General features: G+C 41.0%; 1 protein-coding gene across 13 annotated transcripts in view; it reads right to left on the reverse strand.

Moving 5' to 3' along the window:
• The window catches only part of zgc:110045 (uncharacterized protein LOC664755 homolog), a 156920-nt gene that overhangs the window by 53385 nt on the left and 87843 nt on the right, over nt 1-15692 (reverse strand). For 7 of the 13 annotated variants that reach the window (XM_055657666.1, XM_055657647.1, XM_055657629.1 and 4 more), the window contains one exon: nt 5376-5494. In XM_055657666.1, the coding sequence (XP_055513641.1) occupies nt 5376-5453 (78 nt within the window). In that variant the 5' untranslated portion in view covers nt 5454-5494. Of the gene's footprint in view, nt 1-4781; nt 4855-5375; nt 5495-15692 lie in introns of all 13 variants that reach the window. The other 6 variants (XM_055657675.1, XM_055657656.1, XM_055657638.1 and 3 more) reach the window with 1 other exon arrangement.

The raw sequence follows: 15692 nt of genomic DNA on the forward strand, positions 1-15692 counted from the left end.
TCTGAAACTCCAATAGTTCCCCTGTCAAACTGTTGATACTTTTTCATATCATTATTGCCAAGTTTTGGATTAATTTGCAAATGTGTCAATCCCAAACTTGCAGAGGATGGGCACACATTTGATTGTACTTAGGAAAGGCCCTGTTGACATGCAGAGAACTATTATTTAAGATCTGGACAACAATTACCAATAATTCAACATCAGCAGATCTTTTATCTTGCTCTTTGTAATTTGTCACTGAATAGTGAGGTTGATGGGGGGGAAGGGGATAGAAGTGATGCAACAAAGGTCTATTTCTTTTGCATCTTGTTTCCCCCTCTCAACTCCTGTGTAGCTTCACTCTAAAAGGTAAATTGTCTGCCCACAAATCTCTTCTGAGCAGGGCCTTGGTAAATTAGCCATTTATATCATGTCCCTCCCTTTACTATTCACCCAGATGCACAAGATATGCAACAATGGAATTGGCAGGCAGAAACCTAAAGAGATTTATTTCTAAATTGTCATCTATATTACTAAATCTCTGATCTTGGCCGCTTTTGGCCGACAGTGCTGCAATTTCTGAGAGAACGCCGCCATCTACGGCCGTACAACAACCTCTTGTTCAGCATCAACAAAATCAAGGAATTAATCATTGAATTCAGAAAGATGAAGTCAACATATGTTCACTGGTGGATCGATGGTGGAAAAAGTTAGTTCAAATTACTACCTTCCAATTACTGGCCATTGACATCTCGGGCCCAGCACATAAATGCAAACACAAAGGTGGCACTCCAGACCTCTATTTCTTGGAAGTTTAAGAAGTTTCAGCATGTTACCGAATACTTTGGCCAACTTCTAAAGATGCACGTAGAAACTGTATTTTTCTTGAATGACCAGATCTAATGAACCTATTTGAAACATATGGATACTACTCATAGAAACATAGAAATTAGGTGCAGGAGTAGGCCATTCGGCCCTTCGAGCCTGCACCGCCATTCAATATGATCATGGCTGATCATCCAACTCAGTATCCCGTACCTGCCTTCTCTCCATACCCTCTGATCCCCTTGGCCACAAGGGCCACATCTAACTCCCTCTTAAATATAGCCAATGAACTGGCCTCAACTACCCTCTGTGGCAGATAGTTCCAGAGATTCACCACTCTCTGTGTGAAAAAGGTTCTCATCATCTCGGTTTTAAAGGATTTCCCCCTTATCCTTAAGCTGTGACCCCTTGTCCTGGACTTCCCCAACATCGGGAACAATCTTCCTGCATCTAGCCTGTCCAACCCCTTAAGAATTTTGTAAGTTTCTATAAGATCCACTCTCAATCTCCTAAATTCTAGAGAGTATAAACCAAGTCTATCCAGTCTTTCTTCATAAGACAGTCCTGACATCCCAGGAATCAGTCTGGTGAACCTTCTCTGCACTCCCTCTATGGCAATAATGTCCTTCCTCAGATTTGGAGATCAAAACTGCACGCAATACTCCAGCTGTGGTCTCACCAAGACCCTGTACAACTTCAGTAGAACCTCCCTGCTCCTATACTCAAATCCTCTTGCTATGAAAGCCAACATACCATTCGCTTTCTTTACTGCCTGCTGCACCTGCATGCCTACCTTCAATGACTGGTGTACCATGACACCCAGGTCTCGCTGCATCTCCCCCTTTCCCAATCGGCCACCATTTAGATAATAGTCTGCTTTCCCATTTTTGCCACCAAAATGGATAACCTCACATTTATCCACATTAAACTGCATCTGCCAAACATTTGCCCACTCACCCAGCCTATCCAAGTCACCTTGCCGTCTCCTAGCATCCTCCTCGCAGCTAACACTGCCCCCCCAGTTTAGTGTCATCCGCAAACCTGGAGATATTGCCTTCAATTCCCTCATCCAGATCATTAATATATATTGTAAATAGCTGGGGTCCCAGCACTGAGCCTTGCGGTACCCCACTAGTCACTGCCTGCCATTGTGAAAAGGACCCGTTTACTCCTACTCTTTGCTTCCTGTTTGCCAGACAGTTCTCTATCCACATCAATACTGGACCCCCAATGCCGTGTGCTTACTCAGGGTATAAATTGAATATAACAAAAACACAAATTCTTTCATTCAATTATTCTCCATCCCAACAAATCAGAGATGCATATAATCTGAAATGGAACACTAAACAATGCAGTATCTTGGTGTAACTATAACCAAAACACTTTCCAACTTGTTTGAAATTAATTATAACAAAATTGAAGAAAACATCAAAAAGGATGTTGAGAGGTGGTCGACCCTTCCTCTAGACTTCAGTGCCAGCATACAAATGGTATAAATGAATATCCTACCTAAACTACTACATTTATTACAATCTCTCCCAATTAATGTTCCCCGAGATAAATTCATAGCTTGGGATAAAATGATCTCTAGATTCATTTGGAATAGCAAAAAACCAAGAATAAAATTAACAACACTTCAACTGCCGAAAAGCAAGGGTGGAATGGCTTTACCAAATCTGAAGAAATACTTTTATGCAGCTCAACTCAGACCTCTGGCTTGTTGGTGTTGACCTGATTATGAATCTCGATGGAAAGAAATGGAAAGGGAGATACAGGGTTACCAGACCCAGATTTTGGTGGGAGACAATTATCTGAGAGGGCCTTTGAGACATGCTATGGATCCAATAGTAGCATCTACGTTAGAAATATGGAATGTTATAGTGGAAAAATACAAATTTAAAAGAGGGGTTCACGCATTGAAGTGGTTCGCATATGACTCAAAGTTTAAGCCAGGGGTGTATGATTCAAAATTCAAAGAATGGGCACAAAATGGCAATGTATACAGTTTCAGAAAATGGCGAGTTTAAGAGCTTCCAAGATTTAAAGTATGGTCTCGAAAACAAAGATTTTTTTAGATACTTGCAATTAAGAGACTACTTTATAAAAGAGATAAGGCCAGAACTAGATGAAACTTCAAATAATGTGATCAAGGTGATTGTGGATGCATACAAACAGAAGGGGTCTCGGGTCATCTCTGCTTTCTACCAAGCTCTGGTGGAAAGCGGGGGAGAATCAACGCTCTACATAAAAACAAAATGGGAAGCAGAATTAAAGATTCAAATAAAAGAAGAAGAATGGTATCAAATGTGTGAAACACAATGTTCATCCACAAGCTCACTAGTATGGAGAGAATTTTGCTGGAAGAATCTATCTCGCTTTTTTATAACACCCAAAATAAAAAGCAGACAACTTGCTGTCCAACAACACTGTTGGATGCTGTGTGGGAGTACGGAGGCAGACCACTCGCATATTTTCTGGAACTGTGTAAAGATAAGGCCATACTGGGAAAATGTTAATGCAGCTGTAAATAATATCTTGGGTTATAAAATCCCAAATACCTGCCCTGTGATGTATCTGGGGCGTATTAAAGATAGTGTAAAAATAGATACATATTTGATTAAAGTTTTGCTTGCAGCAAGTAAGAAGGCCATTACCAGGCAGTGGCTTAATGGAAAAAAGTCCAAAACAAGAACAGTGGTTAGAAATTGTGCGAGACATCTTTAATATGGAGAAATTGACATATTCATTGAGAGTCAAGGAGAATTCATTTGAGAAGATCTGGGAAAAATGGACTGATTATTTGAGCCATGACATCAAATAGATAAATGCCGAGCTAGATATGGGAAGATTGCGTTATGTAGAACTAGATGGTATGTTTGTATGAATGTTGAATTATCTCCAGATAACTAATCAATGTAATGGTTTTTCTTTTTTTAATTTGGTAAGTGAACCACACGGTCTTATTCCAATTTTTTTTAATTTATTTACTTCTTCCCCCCCACCATCTACTTATTTTTTTATTTTGATTGGTGGTTTTCTTACTTTGTTTTATTTATGGTGATGGTGTTGCACTGTTTTGAAAATATCTCTTAAAAATCAATAAAAATTTAAGTGAAAAAAAAAGAAACTGTATTGACTGATTGCATCATAGCCTGATGCAGACATTTGAAAGCACAGGAACACAATGGCTGCAGTGAGTGGTGGAAATGATTAATTATTCCATTCTGGACAGCCCTCCCCACTATTGAGAATGTTTTGAGGTGCTGCCGTCAATGATCCCCTTCTATTTTTCTTGAATTATCAGGTTCCAGAACAAACCTTCAAAACCCTAAACCTACCTTGACTATGAAATACTAAAGACCACCTCTGTTTTTTTAGTCTTTTTTTTCCACATATGGAATTTGTATATGTTTTTGTGTGCTGTCTCATTCCATCCACTTGTGATGCTGCTGGAAGCAAATTTTTAATTGTATCTGCACCTCAATGTACTTGTGTATATGACAAATTTGACCACAGAAAAATGCTTTAATTGCAAGTATCTCATCTTAGGTTCAACGTTGTAATGCTTCTTCCACCTTGTTTACTTGACCATTGCTGTTTTGCCTTCTGTCAGAAACTACACATTTTCATTACCATCAGTTAAGATATATTTTAGTGCTTTCACATTCAAATACTTGATACACAACATTGCCCAACTGTTCCCCTTCCTGTTGTTTTCTCAGATTTGATTTAGCATCAAATGGTGAAGGTCCATCAGAATAAAGGCACAATTTCTGAACATTTTATAACCACCTGATTTAAAAGAAGATGGTTATGGGTTCAAGTTCATGAAATGCCTAATATTTAACTTGCTACTTTCTACTAGTGAGAGCAAATCATGTTGGTTGTCAACTGTGTTGCAGTATAAAACATTGTGTCATGGAACACTTTGGAAGATGAGAGGGAAAGAAATGAGATGGCTTGACCAATAACAATACCTCCATCACAGAGCAGCATGAAGTTAGAGACCCAGACCATCTGTGCGAAGGGCTTTCTAAAGGAGATCTTCTCCTGCGAGGATATTAAAAAATAACAGCAGAAGAAAGAGAAAAAATGAGACTGATAACATGAGGCACTAATATCCATATACAAAAATTCAATAGAGAAAGGAATAGTGCCAGGGAACTAGCAAACAGCAAAGGCAATTGCTATCTGCAGGAGTAAGAACTGCTGCTGATTTTCTCCTTCCTAAAATAAGGCACTAAAGCAATAGTTGTACCATAATTCTTGGGTAAGTTGAGATTCAGAATCATATCCAGAACCCTCTCTGGACTATATTATTTAAATATTTACTAAACAATCTCAACCATCGGGGGTGATTTCTTATGAGAAATGTATTGCAGTATGTTATGCATAAAATGAGACATTGTAAATAAGTGCTACATACCATTATCAACTAAAACAACTATTAATTATATGGTACAAACAGCCTTAATCCTTTTACTAAGAGGACAGGTTTAATTATTTTAAGTCAGTACTAATATCGTGCATTCTCAATTTTGTATAACTATTTGTTGATGATCACACTGTACCTTTCCATGCATTAGTAGACGGATAGTAAGAGTGACGTTGAGTCCCCCTTCAGTTACTTGGGAGTCTGATTTATTCATTCTGCTGTTTTAACTTGAAAGCACAAGGATGTACTGAAATCCTGTAGAAAGAAGATATTTCAGCAGTCAAAATTTCATTTTACAGATTACTTCAGCTGATGTGTAATAATAACTTTACAATTATGGGTCTTAATTTCTCTATAAAGCCTGCATCTTTTGACTGAAGAAAAACTTGCATTTCCAGACATGGACATATTTAAAAAAAAAAACACAATTCAGAAGTAACCTACATAGGGACTTGCTGTTGAAAATTGATTCTTTGCTTTATGAAATAGCATTGTTCCCCCAGTAACTTATACCAGTAACCCTCACTCTGACTTCACATTTCGCACATCTTCTATCTTTATCTCACACTTTCCCTTCTAATTTCTGGCCTTTGTCCAACCACCTGCTAATCACCCCCCCCCCCCCCCCCCCCCCCCCCCTCATCACCTGTGTCCACCAATCAATTGCCAGACTTGGTCGCAACGCCACCTCTTTTCTCCCCCCACTACAATCAGTCTAAAGAAGGGTCCTGACCCGAAACATTGCCCATTCATGTTTTCCAGAGATGCTGCCTAAGTTACTCCAGCACTTAAAAAAAAATAAAACAGCATCTGCAGTTCTTTGTGTCTACTTTTTCAGTAACATTTCCTTTTCTGCATCGTACCAGTTTTGTGATACAGAATGAACACATTTATCACATTTAGTTCGGGTGATTTAAAGTGAGCAATAAATCTAGTTCTATTTTCTCATTACATGCACTCTTGAAACATTGATGAAATGTAAAGAACGTTCTTATTCCATGTGGAAGTCATGCTATCTGAGATTCCATTCAAAAGTTAATTCTCATTTCAAGGCACCAACTATATCTTGCCCGATAGTTTTTGCTTTGATATTTTATAGTGCATTCAGAAAGTATTCAGACCCCTTCACTTTTTCCACATTTTGTTGCGTTACAGCCTTAAAATGGATTAAATTTAATCTACACACAGTACCCCATAATAAAAAAGCGAAAACAGGTGTTTGAAATGTTTGCAAATTAATTCAAGTCAAGTCAAGAGAGTTTATTGTCATGTGTCCCAGATAGGACAATGAAATTCCTGCTTGCTGCAGTACATCAGAATATAGTAAGCATACATACAGAACAGTTCAGTGTGTCTATATAGCGTAGACCATATATATACACATAAATAAACAGATAAAGTCCAAAGGCTGCTATAGTTCAGACTTTGTTTGATGGCGAGTTTAATAGCCTGATGGCTGTGGGGAAGAAGCTGTTCAGAAGAAGCTGTTCATGAACCTGGATGTTGAAGATTTCAGGCTCCTGTACCTTCTACCTGATGGCAGCGGAGAGATGAGTGTATGGCCAGGTTGGTGTGGGTCCTTGATGATGTTGACAGCCTTTTTGAGGCAGCGACTGCGATAGATCCCTTCGATGGTAGGGAAGTCAGAGCCAATGATGGACTGGGCAGTGGTCACAACTTTCTGCATTCTTTTCTGCTCCTGGACGCTCAAGTTGCCGAACCAAACCAATGGATCCAATGGCAGTAATTAAAAATAAATAACTGAAATATCACATTTACATAAGTATTCAGACCCTTTACTCAGTAATTTGTTGAGGCACCGGAGGCAGCAATTAGAGCCTCAAGTCTTCTTGAGTATGATGCTACAAACTTGGCATGCCTGTATTTGGGTATTTGCTCTCATTCTTCTCTGCAGGTCCTCTCAAGCTGTCAGGTTGAATGGGGAGTGTCGATGCACAGCTATTTTCAGGTCCCTCCAGAGATGTTCAATTGGGTTCAAGTCCGGGGGCTCTGGCTGGGCCACTCAAGGGCATTCACAGACTTGTCATGAAGCTACTCCTGCATTGTCTTGGCTGTGTGCTTAGGGTCATTGTCCTGTTGGAAGGCGAACCACTGCTCCAGTCTGAGGTCCAGAATGCTCTGGAGCAGGTTTACATCAAGAATCTCTCCGTACTTTGCTCCGCTCATCTTTCCCTCGATCCTGACTAGTCTCCCAGTTCCTGCTGCTGAAAAACATCCCCACAGCATGATGCTGCCACCACCATGCTTCACCGTAGGTATGGTATTGGCCAGGTGATGAGCAGTGCCTGGTTTCCTCTAGATGTGACGCTTGGCATTCAGGCCAAAGAGGTCAATCCTGGTTTCATCAGACCAGAGAATCTTATTTCTCATGATCTGAGAGTCCTTTAGGTGCCTTTTGGCAAACTCCAAGCGGGCTGCCATGTGACTTTTACTGAGGAGTGGCTTCCATCTGGCCACTCTACCATAAAGGCCTGATTGGTGGAGTGCTGCAGATATAGTTGTCTTCCTGGAAGGTTCTCCCATCTCCACAGAGGAACTCTGGAGCTATGTCAGAGTGACCATCGGGTTCTTGGTCACCTCCCTGACCGAGGCCCTTCTTCCCCGATTGCTCAGTTTGGTCAGATGGCCAGCTCTATGAAGAGTCCTGGTGGTTCCAAAGTTCTTCCATTTAAGAATGACGGAGGCCACTGTGCTCTTCGGGGCCTGCAATACCGCAGAAATTGTTTTATACCCTTCCCCAGATCTGTGTCTCGACACAATCCTGTCTCATAGAAACATAGAAAATAGGTGCAGGAGTAGGCCATTCGGCCCTTCGAGCCTGCACCGCCATTCAATATGATCATGTCTGATCATCCAACTCAGTATCCTGTACAGTATGAACATTAACTTCTCCAACTTCAAATAGCCCTTGCTTTCGCTCTCTCTCCATCCCCTCCCCCTTTCCAGTTCTCCCACCAGCCTTACTGTCTATGACTATTTTCTATCTCTGTTCTGCCCAATCCCCTGCCATCAGTCTGAAGGGTCTCGACCCGAAACGTCACCTATTCATTCTCTCTAGAGATGCTGCCTGTCCCGCTAAGTTACTGCAGCATTTAGTGTCTACCTTTATGCAAGATACCTTTACGCAAGCAATAACAGCGTATCCCAGCTGTTATTGTGCAACTCAACCATCCTCTCACCGTCTAGAGACCTTTGAACTGCCTTCATTCCAACTTTATCTTGCTCTAAATAATATGCCCTTCAGCCTGTATCTGTACATTGTGGACAGCTTGATTGTAATTATGTATAGGAAGAAACTGCAGATGCTGGTTTACACTGAAGATAGACACAAAATGCTGGAGTAACTCGGAGATCTCGGAAGTCTCGGAGGTCTATGGGCAATTCCTTCGTCTTCATGGCTTGATTTTTGCCTTGACATGCACTGTCAACTGTGGGACCTTATATAGACCTTATATAAACAGGTGTGTTCTTTTCCAAATCATGACCAATCAATTTAATTTACCACTGGTGGACTCCAATCACATTGTAGAAACATCTCAAGGATAATCAATGGAAACAGGATGAACCTAAGCTCAATTTTGATTGTCATAGCAAAGGGTCTGAATACTTATATGATATTTCAGATTTATTTTTAATTACTTTGCAAAAATTTCTAAACACCTATTTTCGCTTCTTCATTCTGGGGTATTGAGTGTAGATTGACGATAAAAAAAATGAATGAATCTATTTTAAAATAAGGCTGTAACGTAACAAAATGTGGAAAAAGTGAAATGTTCTGAACACTTTCTGAATGCACTGTATGTTTAACTGCTTGTTAATAATACAATGACAATACAATTAAATAATACAATGACAGAAATGATATATTATGTTTCTATCTCAAATCAGTCCATCAAATTTGGCCACATCCCACAAGAAAAAAACAGAACAATCAGAGAACAAACAGAACCTCATTTCCACTTTCCTTGATTATTTAAATAAGGTTTTACAAAGGGGATCACTGTCAGTGCAGAAACATTTTCATGACGGCCAAAACTATTTTTTATAAATTGATTTATTTTGCAAGTGAACAAATTAATGTATATTTTGAATTCCTGAGAGGTCTGCAAGAATTGTACTTCCTTGCAGTATTTCACGCTGGGACAAAAAAAAGTATGAATCTTTAGAATAACATAAATAAATGCAGATACCAAATGTAGCACATTTTAGCTGCACACAATTCATGTCTTTTCAGCCAAGCATTAATAATGACAATAACTGCACATTGGAACTAGAACATAATCATTATACATCCTACATGATAAACACCCCATGCCCTTATACAACAGTAGACCAATTTAATTAAATTCCTGGAGCTTATTCCATTCAATAGATGACAAATGCAACCATGTGTTCATCTGCTAATGGAGCTGTGTTTGCGCCCCAGGATTATTTCTGTGCCCTTTCCTTGCCATCCTTTTGCAAAATGAGTTTATTCATGATGACATAACGAATAATCAAGGCCACATTTAATCCAGATAACAGAGAGTAAAGAGGTCAAATCTATACAAGTCTAAGCCATATGCTGACCTGGCCTAAGGCTTGTTGCATTGTCAATTTTAATGTAAGCAGCCCTTTTAAGGGCATTTTAATTGAATAAAACAGCACTTTATGGAAAAGCAAAGAATAAAAATCATAAAACTACTCCATCGTTCAAATTTAAATTATCAATTTAAATGCGTAGGAAAATCGCTTTACATGCAAACAGTTTTTAATTTCAACACGTTTTGTTTTCCTTGGACTTGAATGACTATTGGTAAAGGGTATCTCAAGGCAGATAGATCTCCATAACTCAAAAATAAACTCAATAATACTAATTATTGCATAGGTCATTCATTATTAAAAACCACTGTGCTGATTTTCTTAACACCATTAACAATTAACACCAAATAGGATTCATAGACACCTACACCCAGTTATTAATCAATATAGATGGTAAACCATAGAGCATCAAATTAAAAGCAGCCACATACAATATCTGAAAGATTTCCACATATTAGAAGTTTGTCTTAGTTTAGATGAGTTTAAATGTAAAATCTGACTAACCACAAATACAGTAACTTTCTGGCATTTAAATAACACATTATTATAGCAGTCTGAAATATTGTTAATATAGTGCTTATATTACACATTTATGGATATACAGGTACACAACCTTTTATCCGGAAGCCTTGGGACCAGACACTTCTCGGATTTCGGAATGGAAGATTTTTAGCGTAGATTAGGTAGGTAACGCGGGCGGCTTGAAAAGTCTGGAGCGGCTGCCTCCTCCCCGGAGACCGGGGAATCATTGCAAATCATTGCTTAAATGTTAATCAGTTAGTTTGGAGGGATTTTATGTGGTGGGGGGGGGGGGGGGGGGGGGGGGAGGGGGGAAACTTTAATTCTTAGTCCCCTACCTGGTCGGAGAGGCAGGGAGCGGGCAATGCCTTACCAGGTCGCCGTGCAGTAAGCTCCGGAGCGCTGTGGCCGCCGACTCCCAACATCGCGGAGCTGGAGCTGCGGGCGTCCGGCCGCGGGTGGCGCCGGTTGGAGCTCCGACCCCGGCGAACTCTACCCCTGGCTGCGCGGCGCTCCAAATCCAGCGCGGCCCGTGGCCGGACGCCCGCAGCCCCAGCTCCGCGATGTTGGGAGTCGGCGGCCACAGCGCTGGGATACCAGCGGGGAGCAGGCAATGCCTTACCGGGTCGCCTTGCAGTAAGCTCTGGAGCGCTGTGGCCGCCGACTCCCAACATCGTGGAGCTGGGGCTGCGGGCATCCGGCGGCGACTACCGTTCATGGCTCCGACCACCGTGAACAAAGGAGGAGTATTGACTGAACATTATTGCCTTCCATCACAGTGAAGAATGGTGATTACACTGTGGTGGATGTTTATGTTGAATTCTATTGTGTATTGTGCTATTTTTGATTATATGGCTGCATGATTACTCATGTCACTGTACCTTAATTTGTGCATGTGAAAAATAAATGTGAACTTGAACTTCCCTCCCATAATCCCTCTCACTTCTCCTTTGCTCTACCTTCAGTAACCCTCGCTCCCTCCATATCTCCTCTCCCCTCCATACTCCCCTCCTATCCCCCACCTCCCCAGTCCTCACCTCCCCTATGCTCACCACTATCCCTCCTCTCCCTCTATTTCCCACTCACCCTTCCATAGTCCCCCCTCCTGACCCTCACCATCTCCCTCTTTCCCCTTTCCACCTACCTTCCCCCAATCCCTCCCTCACCTCTCCATTCCCCCACCCTCAGTCCCTCCCTCCCTCATCACCCTTCTCCCTTCCGTACCGCCTCCTCTCCCTTTATCCCCCCTCCTCCCCCACCTCACCTCCCCCACTTTTCCCCTCTCCCTCCCTACCCCCTCTTCTCCCTCAATCCCACCAGACTCCCTCCTCACCTCCCCCAGTTTCTCTCCCTACCCCCTCCTCTCCCTCAATTCCCCCACTCTCCCTCCTCACCTCCCCAGGTTGCCGCTCCTCTGACCGGAGGTTGCCTTGACTGGAGGCCACGTCAACTGGAGGACGTGCCAATCGGATGTCGTGCTGACCGGAATCCACGCCGACCGGAAACCGCGCCGGGCAACGTCAAGCAGAGGCAGACACCGCTGGTGACTCTGCGGACGCAGCAAATCAGTGCGGCGATGGTGCAGGAAGGGGTGTTGCTGTCCCTGCGGTGACTGGCAGGAGAGGAGACCAATCTACGCATGTGCAGTTTTAAAGATTTTTAAACCTTAATAACTTTTAAAATATACCACCGATCGGAACAAAACGTGTTGCACTTTCAGCACAGGAGAGTGGTGAGTAAGGTGGCAAAGAATCGTAGTGTGATCGTGTACCATTTTTGCGCAAATGTAAGAACAATGCAAATCGGAAGATAACAAGATTAGTTTTAGTTACGTATAGATAGATATAGATAAGTTGAACCATTATTCACATATTTTAATGCTTTTCATTTCATAAACACTACCAAAAGCCATGTCATTAACATTAATTTGCCATATCTTGATTTATTATAGTTTCAATGCAGAATGAAGCAAACCTGATTGTGATGCTCCAGATGGAAAAAATCCCATCGGGCTTCTGAATAGGCATGTAATAGCATACATCAGATACCTTCCTTATGCAACAGGAGAAGGCAAACTGCGATATATTGCAAATATCCTCGCTTGCAGGCTGACAAAGGCACGAAACAGTAACTGACAAAACAATCTTTGCCTTGCAGTCGTGGCTGCAGCAAATGGCAGATTTCAGTGAGTACATCCTAGGTCTGTGCTTTATGCCCACTTGATCATTCCTTCCTATCAAATTCATGCAGCCATGTATTGCAAATGCTATCTCGTGTGTTCCTGGAACCAAATGACATGTGCAAAAGATTGAAGACAAATTCCTTCGGCACTTAGTACATAATGCTCTGTTGACTACAGCCATTAAAACAAGTTGGAGAGAAAAAAAATGTTTATTGAATTACAGCAAGGTCAATAGAAAACAAATCAGCAATATAAATGCATGGTGATTCCTTTAAACAGTTGGATTTCTCCTGCTGCAGAACTATAGTTCAGTTGGCAGTGAAAGTGCTCAATTGGCATTAAATATTACTCAATATCATATCTGCCTCTTCTGCACAATTGTGACAAGGCCCCATTTATGGGCTCCCTTAATGAATGGTTTGAGTGTCCAACAGATACCACGTTGGGAGCAGCTTCCAAACAATGAGCCCTACAGAGCTGAATATTGGAACGTGTTTCTTTCTAAAGCATAATGCTGACCCGACCGATTTTAAATGAGATGTCAAGTTAGGCTTTAGAGATACAGTGCAGAAACAGGCCTACCAGCGATCACCCTTACACTAACACTATCCTATACACTAGGGACAATTTTACAATTTTTACCAAAGCCAGTTAACCCACAACCTGTACGTCTTTGGAATGTGGGAGGAAACCGGAGCACCTGGAGAAAACCCACGTGGTCACAGGGAGATCATACAAACTCCATATAGAGAGCACCCTTTTTCAGGATCTAACCCTCTGAGGCTGTAAGGCAGCACTCTCCTCCTAAACCACCGCATTGTTTTACAAACAAAAATCATGTTACCAAACTTGCTGATTATATTACACAATTAGATAAAATGAAAAGAAAGAAAAGCAACTTTTCCAGGTGATTTTTATATTCCATTCTGACCAAGGAATAAATGCATATTACAATGTATTACTCTGTAAAGGATTTAAATAATATTGGAGCCTAATTGCATTTGAAGAGAAAACCTTTGCTAAACTATCAGTAATAAATAATGGTTTGAGAAGCTAGTCAAAAGAAACACCGTACGATTAGCTCCCCTTGTAAATATGATCCTCCTCTGCCTTCAAACTCCTTAAAACGGCAGATGGAAAAATGAGACTATGCTAGAAAAGGGCAGGTGAGAAATAACTAAACGTAGGTGTTAGAGGGAAGGAACTGTGCAGAAATGTTCAGATAGAGCAGGCAATTAAGAAGCCAATTGTCCTCTTTAGTGGTACAAGATAATGAAAGTCTTGTTGAGATTGTACAGGATTGTAATTATCAATCATATGGTGCGCTGTTTTGGCCTGCTTTTACCTTGCCTTGTAAATAGTTCAGCCCAAGCCCAGTAGATTGAATACTAGGATGAGGCAATTAATTGTGCTATGAACTGATATTAGGTTTGAATGGCAATACTCACCAAGTTCAAAAGACATACAATAATCTATGAGTTGACAGGAGATTTGTCAAGTAACTGTTCCCTCCTCCTGGAGTTCTCCAGCTCGATAAAGTTGTCTAAAGGCTTAGGCATTGGTCATTTAAGAGTGAGACTAGAATAAATTTATTTGGGTAAACCAATGTATGTAGATCTTCAGAATTCCTCTAACTCAGTGGGCAGTGGATACCCAGATATACTAAATTGAGCATTTTGAAACCCAAACTGTCGGCTTTTGTGAAACAAAGGCAATGGCAGAGGGTATGGCCAATAAAGTAAATAAGGCTGAATATACAAAATCATAATCTTCCTTATAAATGTTGAACCAGACTCAAGGGTACATAAACACCATTGACTATATTTCAGATGTATATGTGCCTTTTTGCAATACTGGAGAGATTTTGAGGAACAAGATTATTATTCCGTTTTTTTACACCAATACACTGTCTTAACAAAAATCTACTCATCATGTGACACCTTATAAATAACAGATATAAATTAGATAACTTCAAGATCGAAAATCATAAACTTTTTTCATGACAGACAAATCTCTGTTACAGAGACATTTTACTTACTAAAAAATCAGACCAAATCAAACATTCTGACGAATCATCGGCCATCGATTTAGCTCAAATCCATAAGGTAATGTACCGTTTAGATCACATTGGTTAAAATGTTTGGTTTTTGCTAATAATATAACGTTCATTTTCTGGGACACCAAACCTTTTAGTGTCCACCGCAACGTACGTTTGTGTGTATGATGTGTAATGCGCGTTGCGGTGTCCACTCAGATGGATGCAGTATTCTACTACAAGATCGGGTAAACGGCGTTTGCAATTTTATTGTTCCATGTGGTATTCATAAACATAGAAAGGAATAAGAAATACGTGCACTTACTGTGCCAACCAGGTCACTGGTGGACACCATGCGACAACTGTTACACATAATGTAATTGTGTATTCTGTAAAGGTGAAACCAACAGTATCCTAGCATTTGGAAGTCTGATAACAGAGGGGAAGAGCCTGTTCCAGAGTCTGGTGGTGCACCTTTTCAAGCATCTGTGCCTTCTGTTGCACAGGATCAAGGAGGAGGAAGAATGACCGACATGGGACAAGTCTTTGATTGTGTTGGTTGCTTTTCTGAGAGCAGCGTAATGTGTCGATGGAGTCAATGGTGGGAAGTAGAGATATAGATGTGTCCAATTGGTTGTCAGGTTAATGGGGTTGGCCCATGACAGATCGGAGGTAATACCAATGCCAAGGATCTTGAAGCTATCAACATTTTCCACTTCTGCATCAGAGGCTGATTGGTGCATGTACACCACCCTGCTTCTTGAAATCAAGAACTAGCTCCTTCATCTTGCTAACATTGAGAGGATATTGTAACCAAATTAACCAATCTCTGAACAATGGCTGTATAAAAACTGCTGATCCAAAGTTAAAGGATGTACCTTTAGAAAGGAGATGAGGATAAATTTCTTTAGTCAGAGGGTGGTGAACCTGTGGAATTAATTGCCACAAATGGCTGTGACAGCCAAGTCAATTAATATTTTAAAGGCAGAGATTGACAGATTCTTGATTTGTAAGGGTGTCAGGGATTATGGGGCAAAGGCAGGAGAATGGGGTTGAGAGGGAAAGATAGATCAGCCATGATCGAATACCAGAGTGAATTTGATGGGCCGAATGGC

This window comes from Leucoraja erinacea, chromosome 2, assembly GCF_028641065.1.
Source record: "Leucoraja erinacea ecotype New England chromosome 2, Leri_hhj_1, whole genome shotgun sequence".
NCBI classification, from domain to species: Eukaryota; Metazoa; Chordata; class Chondrichthyes; order Rajiformes; family Rajidae; genus Leucoraja; species Leucoraja erinaceus.